The following is a 12582-nucleotide window of genomic DNA, read 5'->3' as shown; positions in this document are numbered from 1 at the left end:
GCCCCATGTGCTGCAGATCCAGGTGAATTATTCACTGTGCCCCTCCCTTTCAATGTACAAACTGGTCTGGATTTCATTACTGGCAAAAAGGACCTGCAAGTGTGTGCACTGGCAAAGTGACTGCAGCCCCTTCCCACAAGCCCAGCCACTGGCCTGAGGGTGGTTTGCAGAGCTGGTGCACAGACCCCTTCTGTAGCATGCAGGGAGTGCAGCAGTTGGGCTTATTTGGTGCAGAGGGCTTGGGGGCTGAGTGGAGTTTTCTCCCCCAGATTAGGTAGTTATCTGGAAAGCTGCTTTTCCCTTGCAGGAATGAAGGGGAGGATTTTCTGGGCATTCTCCTTCCAATTCATCTTGGCAATGATGAGAGAGGCTCATGTGGATCCCAGCTCCCCAGTGCATGGGCACCACTTTGCTCATATCTGAGCGCTATAAGCACCAGGCACAGAGCTCAATACCACACTTCTCAGCGGAAAAAGGTTAACTGCTCCCAGAGAACCCTCCCCTTCAAGGCACCCGGGGGAACGAGGGGCTGATAAGAGAGGTGGGGCAGTGGCCCACTAGCCATCTGGATACCTGGTGTCATCCCTTGTGTATCTAGGAGATACAACACATTAGGAATCGTTAATGAAAGCGAGTGAGATAAGGACTATTACACTGCTGCATGCCCCAGGACACATGCCGGGGAATAATTCAAGGAGCCCTTTTTAAGTGACTAATCCAGCTTTTGATGTTTAAGTTTGACTCATCACAAAAAGTTCCTTTACAACACTACTTTTCCCAGCAGCTGAGCTTGTTTAACAGGTAACCAAAAGAGAGGTTCTGCCAAGTCTTTAAAAGCAGCTCTCTCTTGCCAGCGTGCCCGTGGATCATCATCTGACCCGATGGCATTGACCTGCCAGGGAATTCTGCAGCAGGGTCTGGTGCTCTGCCCCAGGCGAAATCGTCTATTCCAGCTTCCCTGGGGTCACCAGGTGGAGACGTGGGGCAGGGAGGCTGGGAGCCTGCTGAGCACCAGCTCATGACCAGCATTACCACACTGCCTTTGGCCAGACACAAGATGCCTTTGGGGCCTCACCTGCCCATGCAAAGGGAAGGAGCAAGATCCACCCCCGCTGGAAGGTGCAACGCTCCTGTGGGCAGTCCAGGCAGCGGCACTGAAAAGCCTACAGCACATTTCTGCACAGCACAGCACGGGCCCAGGCTCAATCTCACATGGGAACAAAATGCCTGGCACCATCCAGAAACATGCGCATGCAACAATGCTGCCTGCTCTTGCCCCCTCAGCCGCTGCTGGAGCTGTGCATGGGGCGTGCATGAGCGAGCATGAGCCCGCTGCTCACAAAACCCAGCATTGTGAAAACACACACTTACGTGTATCGACTGTCTCCTGGATGGGGATGAAGCCCACAGGAAGCGTGTCCTTGATATCAATTAGTTTCATGTCGACCAGGACGTTGCCTAAATGGCTCTTTAGAGAGAGGAGAAAAACAGGTGAGTGCGACTCTTAATAATTCAGGTTCTTCTTGTCTTGCTGATTTGACTTGAAGCTCCCTGCTAAGCAGAGTAGTTTAGCAGAGAGGGCGACTGAGGAATGAGTAGCAGGTACCAGGCTAACAACTCAGACCGACGGCTACGATTTTGTTAGAGAGGTGATAGAAATCGTGAATTTGAATCTCGGAAATGGCTGTCAAAACACACGTGATTCAGCCCCCAAACTGAGTCGTGGTGCCACCTAGCGCACGGGGTCACAGCACACTCAGGTTTGGCCCATTCACCAGGCTCTATCGACGGAGGTGAGTGGTGCTGTAACTCCAGGCACCACGTCACAGTGCCTAGAGTGGGGAGCCGGGCTCAGCCCTGCAGGATAGGAGCCGCCCACTGCACAGTGAGTGGGCTTGCTCTCCAACCCCGCCTTCCCGTTCTGTGATTTACCGGTCGTGAAATTTACGAAAAAATGTCTGTGCCAAAATTGTAGCTTTACTCCTGATTGCCTCCTTACAGCATGTACACAGCCCACAAAGGGTCATCAGCTAAGAGATTACAGGGTTTTCTGTCACACCCATCACTGTAATCCCTTAGCACCCTGGAAACAGAGACCACACTAGTCTACCGGAAAATCCCTGGTCCCTACCCAGTGAGCTAAAGGAGAATCACCATCGTCCAGTGAACTGTAAGCCTACAAGCCCTATGCATGGTCCAGCTGCGAAAGCCACATGATGTTTATATGGTCACAGTGGTGGGAAATGCCAAGGAAAGACTCTAATGTAGACACAGCCAAAGTTATTACATGCTTCTGCTAATTAATATTGAATACATATGGTGCTAGCTCCAAAAGCTCACGCCATTTGGAATGATAAATTTCATTTGGAATCCATATGAATTCTGAACCAGTGCCTTGTCCTATTAATCAAGGTTTGAAGAGCTAAAAAACAATTTAGTATGACAGCCTCCACAATTGTTTAGAGACTTCATTTCCTTTGCAGTTCCCATTAAAGCCAATATTCTGCCAATATTCTGGATTCACACGTGGAAGAAAAACAAACCCTCTTTCGTTGTCACGTGGCTTTTATGAACAGAAATGCAAAAAGCAATTAAAATGTCATTCTAAGCTATGAGACCCCGTCAGTGTATTTTATCATTACTTCCTGCAAACTGCCAGGCACAGTTTTTATCTGGGCAAGCAAAATATTTCAGACAAACCACTGCTTTCTGATTACTGTGCGTATATGAATTGGGAGGCTTTGAAATAAGAGCAGGTTGATTAGGGGCTTCATACCTTCTGAACAGTTTTTTTTTTAACTTTACAATTCCATAGCAATACAGTGCAATCTAAATACTACACTGTGGTGATGCTGAAAGTGAGCAGTGCTGATTTTCTAAAATCTGAACGTGTCAGTTAACATTTTGTTTAGGCACAGTGACTGGTAGATAAAACAGTCTTTGCTAATGCATCTTTCATGTTGTATTATTCCTACTGTCTGTCTCTTTTACACTAACATTCAATGTCAGTTAAACTGATGATTCCTCTGCCACATCAATACCAGATAGGCAGAAGAAAAAAAAAACATACTAAGTTTATCAACTCTTGAAACGGCTGGAGTCAGTGCTGATCCAATGGAGTGTATATATGAGAGTGCAGCAAACAATGTACTCAGGTAAAAGTGTTAAAGAACCCACTGTCCCCAACACTTAAACACCAACACATGGAAAACGTCAACATGTTGGGAAATTAAAAATTCTCTCCAAGATTCTTTACACAGTTGAGAATGATGCTCCCAATAAACGACATCACAAATTAGCCCTACAGTGAAACTCAAAGACTTAACTAGGTTCGTTCTGATAACTAAACCCGTGACAAGGTGGGTGAGGAAATATCTTCTATTAGACCAACTTACGCTGCTGAGAGAGGCAAGCTTTTGAGCTCCAAAGTTTGTTTCTCTCCCCAACCAAAGTTGGTCCAACAAAAGATATTACCTCACTCACCTTGTGCCTCTAATATCCTGGGACCGACATGGCTACAACACTGCACCCAACGAAACCAGGGTCATTCGTGTCAAAATAACGTGGCTACGGTTACACTAGAGAGCTTACAGCGAGGCCAAGGGCTGGAGGTTGGTGGATCCTTTGGTTTTCAAGTCAAGATCCAGGATCAGCCTCCTATTATTAATTATTATTGTTATTTATTTGTTTGCTAGCACCTCGGAGTCTAAGTTCTGCACTAGGATCCCTCTGTGCTACTGGGGGCTGCCTTTCTCTATCTCTGTTATCAGCAAAAATCCTGAAAACTGAATCAATATTGACATTCAAACCACAGAGAGCAGCAGAAGTACCTCCTATATAGAGTGCTCTCACTGCACTTGGAAAGCAAAATCAAATCTTTTTCTCCAGAAAATATAAAGTTTGTAGATTATTCTCATCTGACAAATACAAACAGCCAGTAAAGGCATCAGATCATGGGCTTTCCCAGACTAACAGCTCCTTAGCCAAGCGACAGTGTAGACCACGAACAACCAAGACTGGCTGGATTCCATTGGAGAGGCACACCAGACAGCTGTTGCGTGCACACTGTGAACAAAGTCTGACTATCCGTGTTGGAAGATGTGACTCCAGGGCAGACACACACAGCTACTGAAAACCTTGGGTGAGTGCTAAAGAACTGGAGTCGGACAGAGAAGGGTGAGGAGGTGAGTTCCCCAGGGAAAATGGGGATGATGCTCTGGACCAGGAGAGCGCTCAGCCTTGTGGGATTCAATTCTTACACAGCTGATTAAGAGAACAAACACACAGCAACGATCCCATCAGTGTAGCTTGGCTACAGACTCACCTGGACTTGCTGAAAAACCTGCTTGAATTATCCTGGCTCCCCAAACCGAAACAGTTTAGGAACAAGAACGCACCAAGCAAATTGTTCAGTCACTCGGCAAATGGACTTACATTTTCTTTCGAAAACGATCTTGTGAAGCACAGGTATCTTGTGACCTTGGATTTAAATAAGCCATCTTTCCAGAGATCAGCATCCAAGCCATCTGCTGTTTGTGCAACCTGGAAAGATGAGACAGAGGGAGAGACGGGACATCTGAGCCAAGATACAGTTAATGTATGTGCAGTACATCTTCCTCGTACCTATTCTCATTAATGCTGGCCCGAATTCTCTCAGCATCTCATTAGTTCATTTCACAAGGTAAAGTGGAGGGATAAAAAAAAGCCCCAACTTCTAAGAATATTGTCTCGAGGGAGTCAGTTGATTAAAGAATCCCTGACAAAAACTATTCTAATAAGGAAACGGCAGCTTTGGAAAGTCAGCACATTACGACACTCGGTACCATTCCATCACCAGGGGCACAGCATCTGCAAACATGGAAAGAGGGCTACATTTCAGGGATACAGGAAATTGCCCTCCAAGAGATGCCCCAGCTCCAGTAGTTGGGCAGGAGCCTGCCTGAATGGTACGCTCACATGCCCAGCAAGAGGGGCCGGGTGAAACCAGTGAACAGTTGTGCAAATGTTTTTCACCAAGTTCAAAAAGCACCTTATGCCCAGAACATCAGTTCTAAGGAGCGCTGCAAGTTGTGATAGTTCACAAAGGTCACAGTCACCTTTCTCCAACAGAAAGACTCACTGCAATAGTACCAGAATCGCTGCACTTGGTTCACACACTCAGAAGAGTTAACCAGAGACTCAGCTGTGCCTGTTTGAGAGGCAAATTCCCCCTTTCCCTTCAAAGGCCCTTCGCTCCAGCTGCAGAGATGGCTGTGTATGCGGAGGTAGCACCAGTGTCTCTGGAGCTAATGTACTGGGATTGTCTCCTGTCTCCTCTGAGGCCAGCGGCTCAGAGGAATTCTCAGCCCCCACTAATCCAGGGCCTACTCCATGTTCCCAGGCCTCTTAGGACAGGACTGTTGTCACGCAGCAGGCCAGACTTCACTGACTCACAACACAGAACCCAGGGTGTAAATCAGCGCAGGATTCAACCTGTCCTAGCCAATCTCAATGCATCTGAATGCAGAATCTCTGAAAAAATTAGTTTCCAACAGTGAAAGACACAAACATCTTCACAATTTAATTTCTGTTCACAGCAGAAGCCCCACCTCTTACTACATAAGAGAGAGCCCAGGCTGTCTCTGCAACCAGGCACAGAGAGCCGCCTGTTTATGGACCATCCTTAGGAGTGGTTCAGGAGAAAAGACAGAGAAGCAATCATTCAGACCCTGATGGACTATCAGTGACAGGCCTGGTAACAGGAAGAGGTGCCATTGGAACAGCCCTGATCTTTACTGGAAAGCACTGTATCAAAGCCACTGTATTGAACTTGGGTGTCCCTAATCATCTGATTGCCACAAGCTGGGACTGGACAACAGGGGATGGAGCATTTGACAAACTGCCCTGTTCTGTTCATTCCCTCTGACGCATGTGGCATTGGCCACTATCAGAGACAGGACACTGGGCTAGATGGACCATTGGCCTGACTCCGTCTGGCCGTTCTTATGTCCTTATGAACTTCAGATGGATACGGCCAGTTGTGTCCTGCACGCAGAACCGGGATCAGGCCACATAAACAGCTCATTCTAATGCGCGAGGCGTTTGCTAAGCATAGCAATAGAGCTTGGGGATACTGATGCAGCTGAGTAACACAACAGGCTGAATGCACCGAGGGGCTTTAAGACAAATGGAAAAGTTGCCACTTCCCAGAATGCAGAATTCCTGGGAGGCTGTGCCTGAGGCAGCGTCTGACTGACACTCTTCCAGTCATTCTATACTTCAGCCCTTTCTAAGCCACTGAGTATCGCGTCGGTTTTTTCTTATTTTTAAAAAATCCACACAATACAATATACCAACCCTGCCATCTGCAGGTCATTTCGCTGTGATGTTGCTGGTCAGAGCTAAGACTCACTCGTGCCTGGATAAAGCAGTGAACATTCAGCAGGGTCAGGACAGCAGCCAAATAAGCAGCTATTGCAGAATAATTCTGGAAGTTGTATTTCACAGAACCTTTGATGAAAGTTAACCACACAACTGATATGACACTGAAACCTCAGCACTGCTTACCAGCTCAGCGTGAACTGCGCTAAGAATTCAGGGCCCGCTTTCCCCTGCCTCCTCTCTATGTGACAGAATAAACTCACTGGAATATTATTATTTATTCCAGGTGACGGGTATGCGGTCATCTCCTGGCGTATCCCAGAGAAACAGGGTACCTCCCAAGGTTCACCTGGCCGTGACTTTGAGGCTGCTGGGTGTGGCCTGTTGCACTCCAGATCTGCTCCCTGCGTAACGAACACGTCTCTCTGAAAAACGCTGCAGGGCCTTCGCAGCAGCCCTGAGAGGACGTGGGAGGTGTGTGGTCTGAGCAGCTCAATGGTTTGGTAGTACGAGCTCACACGGAGATGGAAGGGGTCAATTCCTAGCATTGTGGTCCAGTGGGCTCCTGACAAGCTAAGTTTGTGCCTTCTGACCTACTGCCGCATGCCTCTCTCCAGGCAACTGGTGTATCTTGTGTCTTTCTTTAAGACCAGGCTATCAGCTGCAGAACTTGCTTAGCTCCTGTGCACACGCTCTTTCCTGGAGGCCCCAATGCATATTCATTGTCACTTTCTCTAGGCAAGCAGCAGCACCCAGGATCACAGCGCCACTAAGGCCTGATCTACACACCCCTGACCGATGTAGCAAGCCGACATAACCACCAACACAGACACAGCTACATCCCTGGAAGAGGGATTCCACTGACACAGCTTTGTTCAGTGAGCAGGTATCCCTTCACCAGCCGACAAACGTTGTCAGTGTAGACACATCTATGCTATGGGGCTATGCTGACATTGCTATGTCGGCATAGTCTCCAGGGTGCAGACATCCCCTAACTGAACTCGGCTGCAGCTGCCGGAGCCCGTCGTGCCACAGATTTCAGGAGATCTTTCCACTGGTCATGGTGTGTCTCAGACTGAGGCAGCTACCAATCTGCCCACCACTTGGGGCAGGAGAAGGGAGAGCAGGGGACCAGAAAAGAAGTGGGGCAGAGAGCGAGAGGCAGAGGCCATTACGGTGGCCTGATTCTGCAGAAGCTGTCGAGACAGGAGATGTGAAAGGGTTTGAAAGGGAGCAGGAGAGAAGGCAGGATTTCCCTCCTGCGGCCTTGGGAAGCAATGAGCAGGACAGAACAAAATGAAAAAGAAAAGACAAAGGAATGAATGCAAAGACAAAGAAAATGTAAGACGGCCTCCCATTCCCCCATGGAAAATGCCCTCCAGAATCAAACCCCAAAGCCTCCTCTTAAATCACGGGTGGTCCCAGCAATAATTTGCTTCATCCAACAACCATCCCTGAGGTAAAACTCTGCACTTGGAGAGAGAATTTTTCGTCTCTTTTGCTATTTTGAATTCACAAGAATTAAAGCGAAGTCATTTTCCTGGGCTGTCAGCCGCTGCCGTTGTAGGAGGACTCACGACAAGCAGGTGGCTAGAGTTTCCTTCCACAGACCCACGGGGAAAAGGGAACCCCTGGGGGAATCATGTTCTTTTAAAATGCATGAGACTGAAATAGAGAGCGTGCCTGTGGGAAATCCCAGCGACAGAGCCAGAATCAACAGCTGCACATTTCTCTGTCCAGGCAGGAGGAGTTCCCAGTGAGGGACAGCTGGGCAGGGGCCATCGCATGTGCAACCACCATGGAGTGATTTCAGAGCAAAGGACAGACAGGGGAATCATTTGCTGCTTGTTCTATGTCACCTATTTAGCACAAGTCTAGACAACGCCTCTATTTTTAGTAGTTCTCATTTTGGAGGAGGAAGAGGAATTTGTTGTGGTTGATTTTAATTGAATTTTTAGGCATAACATTTAGCTTGCTTTGGGGCCTTCATTCCCAGGCCTCTAAATATTACCTATGAGCTGTATAGATCATGTTAAAATCTGAAAACACCTGGGTCCCTGGGGGGCAGCAAATACACCAAGGATCTTTGGTGCAGGCCGATTTTAACAGCTTTTAAGTATCCCTCAACAGTAGATCCAAAGAGGGGAAATTAGTTTGTTTCTTCCTTTCAGCTGTCTAAAGGAGTTTAGAGAGTTAATGTTGCTGTAAGTCTATAACATGAAGGAATGTCTGTAACATGTTCACATCTTACGCAGATAAGGAATGTAATCAAAAGGGGTCAGGAAACTAAATTCCAAGGAAAATAATCTGTCAGAGTCAATGGTAGAAAGGAATGTACTGCAGTCGCTGGCTGTGCACTGCTCAGCTTGAGATACATGCGATAGCCGAGACGGAAAATGGCCTGTCGGGGTTCTGCATTCAGGAACAAACTTGGGAGCTGAAGTTTATGAAGTTGCCCGGTCTGGCCATGTCTCTCTGAGATCCCCATCATCTGAGCGGGAGCAGCTCAAGTGAAAGGCAGTTCTCAAAACACACACATTAAACCTCCCAGCATCTTCCCAGGAAATCCCATTTATTCTTCCCTCCCCCTGCAGTCACTCGCTGGCCCTGCACACAGCATCCCTCCCTGCATGCCCCAGCCCATGCTGAGCCATGAGGGAGCATCCCACATGTCTGGTGAAAAAGGGGGGAAGCACTAAAAGGAGAGGACCCCAGCGCTGTTTTTTCTGGTCAATGTGCCCCACATCCTGCCCTGAGTCACACTCACACGACAGATACGACAGACCTCCTGGGGGGTCCCAGAGCCGGGGCTTTAGCCCGAGCCCTGGTGTCTACGCTCATTTTCAGCCCCACGGCCCGAGCCTCACAAGCCGAGTTAGCTGAGCTGGGCCAGCCGGGTGTTTAATTGCACTGTAGACCTACCCGAGCACGTCTCTCTGCCGCACATGGCAACGCCTGGCATGCACGTGAGTAACGCAGGGCATCCTAGTGCCCAGCACAGCACCCGCAGCAGGGCAAGGAGAGTGATCTGCTGTAGGCGACGGATGGAGATTTTGTGCATTTGGGAGCAGCTCACCTCTGACAGGGTGCTAATGCTTGAAACCAGCTGCAGGCCAAGACCCAGGGTATGTGCCAGGAGAGTCTCGTTCACTCCTGTCCAAGGGGACCGCCTGAGCTCCCAGATCACTGCCTCAGCTCCCTCGCACAAACCCAGCCTGGTCACCCTGCCACCCTCACCTTCCCCCCTCTCTCCACTCTCCCTTCGCACCCACAAACCCTCTCACCAACACTGGGAAGCTCATTCCAAAGCAGAGCAGGACACGCCCCTTCCTAGCAATCCCTTCCCCCAGCGCACGTGTTTGCTAGTGAGGTGGCTGTGTCGTCTCCTGGCGAGAGGAGGGGGCAGACTCCTGGGGGATCCATTCCTGGCTCGGCCACTTACCAGGAGCCTGATCCAAGGCCCACTGAAGTCGATGGAAAAGCTCCCACAGGTTTCCTGGAGCGTTGTGTGGCCTTGAGCAGAGACTTCACTGATCTGGGCCACGATCGGTCTCATGCTCACCGCAGTCACAGGGCGTGTGGGAAGCTTAATTAGGGCTGGGCTAGACAATTAGGTCAGTGAGAAATCCACCCCCCTGAGCGGATAGTTAAGCCAACCTAAGTCCCCACGTAGACAGTGCTAGCGCCGGCGACAGGAGAATTCTGCCGTCCACCTAGCTACCGCCTCTCGGGGAGGTGGATTACCAGCAGAGAGCCCTTCCCCTCGCCCTAGGCAGCGTCTACACTGGCATGCTGCAGCTGCACAGCTAGGCTGCTGCCGCGTTTTATGTGTGGACAAGCCCCTAGTTAGTCGATTTGCAGATCCCCAGATCAAGGCGCTGTGCACAGCGAGAGGCAGCTGGGGTTAACATGCCATTGACTGAAATGCTGAGCGGAAACGCCCAGGCACTATCACCAGCAATTAATCTAATGCCGCAGCACCAGATTAGCCTTTAAGAGCCGCTTTCAAGCCCGAAGAATGTGAGCATGCATTCACTTGTCAGGAAACCCGTGGCGGAAAGAACCAGACTAATGTAAACAGGAAACTTCATACATCATCTGCAGGGCTCCCTCCTCATGGACCTTCCAGCACTGCACTGGGATCAGAGAGAGCCTGCGCCAACACTGCCTTGCAATGGGAACTGCCTCTCGCCATGGGAGCACCAAGTGGATGTTGGCCCTGACGCAGGGCGGCGGGAGGAGCCGGCTCCCTGCAGGAAGGACACTGAGCCGTAGTCTCCAAGCACAAACTCAAACAAGTTACAAGAAAAGCGTATGATGGAAGAGACTATTTGGCCCCACTCCAGCCCCTCCACCTCCCCACAGCTATCCTTGCTCCAGGTGATCTTTATCCTGGGAGCTCCGGATGGTGGTGCAGATAAACTCACTCACCTCCCAGCGGGATGGGCACACAAGGGCTCCTGCTGGGTGGGCTGAAAGGGTATTTGCCTCAGGTTCAGAAAGGGGGTGCTGTGATGCTGTCACAGAGCGGGAGCATGATACACTATGCACCAAGCAGCAGAAGTTGCGAAGCCCTGCCTAGCCCACCCATCGGATCAGCCAGATACTGAGGGAGATGCCACTCAAAGCCATGGTGAGGGGCTGCAAGCAAACAAATACAGACCAAATATTCCCCAAGACCTCCCGGCCCCCTCTGCTGCAGAGGCACTCTGTCTCCTTGCATTTTACCATTTAGTTGGCTCATCAGTTACATCTGCTGCTTCAAGTCAGTGAACCTGTCAGCTGCAGCAAGTGTGCTGTGAGGCTCATTGGTACCCAGTTACTGTGCTTTGGTGTAAATTACATTGGAACAGGAGGAGAAGCTCACCCGGCTGCCTTAGATGAGGATTCACTTGGCTCTGGGAAAACAACTTTGCCCTTAGCCCTTTCCTTCCCTTTTACATTTTATTCGCCCCAACCCAGTGCTTTAAAAGGAGTGAATGGGGCCAGGCAGTTAACTGGCCACTGCTGGGGGCTGATGATCGGTCTGTGTGCTGCACTGTGGGAAGAGCAGGAGGAGGGGAACAGATGGACGATTGGTCTGCCCTGTGTTTGCAATTTACAGCTATACAAGTTTAATGTTAGAATCTTTCACTGGTTTGGGTCACTGGCCTTAGGAAAAATTCTTGTTCTGGTTCCAAAGCAATTTGACCAATCGACCTATGGGCTAAGCAGCTGCTAAGCACTCACATCTGTCTATCGATGCAGATACTACAGTAGCCGAGTACCTCTCCCAGCTGCCGACCGGAGTCCAGTCTGCAGGGTGGCATTCTGCTGGCTAAGTTCTCCCTGCAGTTTCAGCTGGATGTAGAATTCTTTGCTTTCCAGCCTGAAGCGCCGCGCTGAGCTGGGATGTTAAACAGCTGATACGGGATTCATTTATACGTAGATATAATCTGTGCCGTGCTTTGGAACCCTTCAAGATGGGTGTTACTAGGATTATTACATTTGCGTGCCATATTGGCCAGCTGTTTCTGGAAAGCCTCCTCCAGATAATTACAGAAGTCTTGTGCTTCGCATGACATGCCAGTGGCGGGGAGGAGATGCACGAACATGACTGCACACAGAAAGTATTGCTAAAATACTTCCAAAGCCAAGACCTGGAGGAGGGTGGCTGGTAAAAAACCGAACCCCAGAACACGTTCTTCAAGGTGAGCACACAAACAGCCGGCCCGTTCTCGGGAGGAGACACTGCTCTCTGCAAAGCAAAGGACAAACTAACAATATTGCCAAGGTATTATCAGCTCTACTTACTACGTCGTAACCTGTAGGTGCCCGGTTCCGAGATGCAACCACCCCAACGCCTGTGATAGGATCCATTGGCACGTCTGGCAAGGCATCTGAAAGGTCTCGGACTTCAGGCATTATGGACTGTGCCTGAAACAGGGAGTCAGAGTTAGAGGGCTACACTGCAGACAGCCCCTTAGACAGAAAACCTAGCATGCGCATCCGCAGAGCACCGCGTGTGCTGGAGCACTCACTGCTATGGCCACACACACCGTCCGCATCTAAAAATGCTTGAAAGCTTGAGCGCTTTAAAAGAGGCATTTGCTTTTGATAAGAACTTACATTTGCGCCCTCTCTGATAGGTCAGGAATTCAGGCCATCAGCCTCTTCTGAGATTAACTTGATTGTTTCCAGAATGTTTAGCCTGGGCTGGTCCCCATCGAGTGCCCGTAAGAA

The 12582-nt window shown here is 49.6% G+C and overlaps 1 protein-coding gene across 3 annotated transcripts in view; it reads right to left on the bottom strand.

Moving 5' to 3' along the window:
* Positions 1-12582, bottom strand: part of MVB12B (multivesicular body subunit 12B) — a 98153-nt gene that overhangs the window by 69812 nt on the left and 15759 nt on the right. For all 3 annotated transcript variants that reach the window (XM_034793437.1, XM_034793436.1, XM_034793435.1), the window contains exons 2-4: positions 12154-12276; positions 4435-4542; positions 1372-1468 (exon numbers count right to left, since the gene is read on the bottom strand). In XM_034793437.1, coding sequence (XP_034649328.1) covers positions 1372-1468; positions 4435-4542; positions 12154-12276 — 328 coding nt within the window. The remainder of the gene's footprint in view (positions 1-1371; positions 1469-4434; positions 4543-12153; positions 12277-12582) is intronic.

The sequence above is a fragment of the Trachemys scripta genome, chromosome 17, assembly GCF_013100865.1.
Source record: "Trachemys scripta elegans isolate TJP31775 chromosome 17, CAS_Tse_1.0, whole genome shotgun sequence".
In the NCBI taxonomy this organism is placed as follows: Eukaryota; Metazoa; Chordata; order Testudines; family Emydidae; genus Trachemys; species Trachemys scripta.
This window is presented reverse-complemented; position numbering and strand designations above follow the sequence as displayed.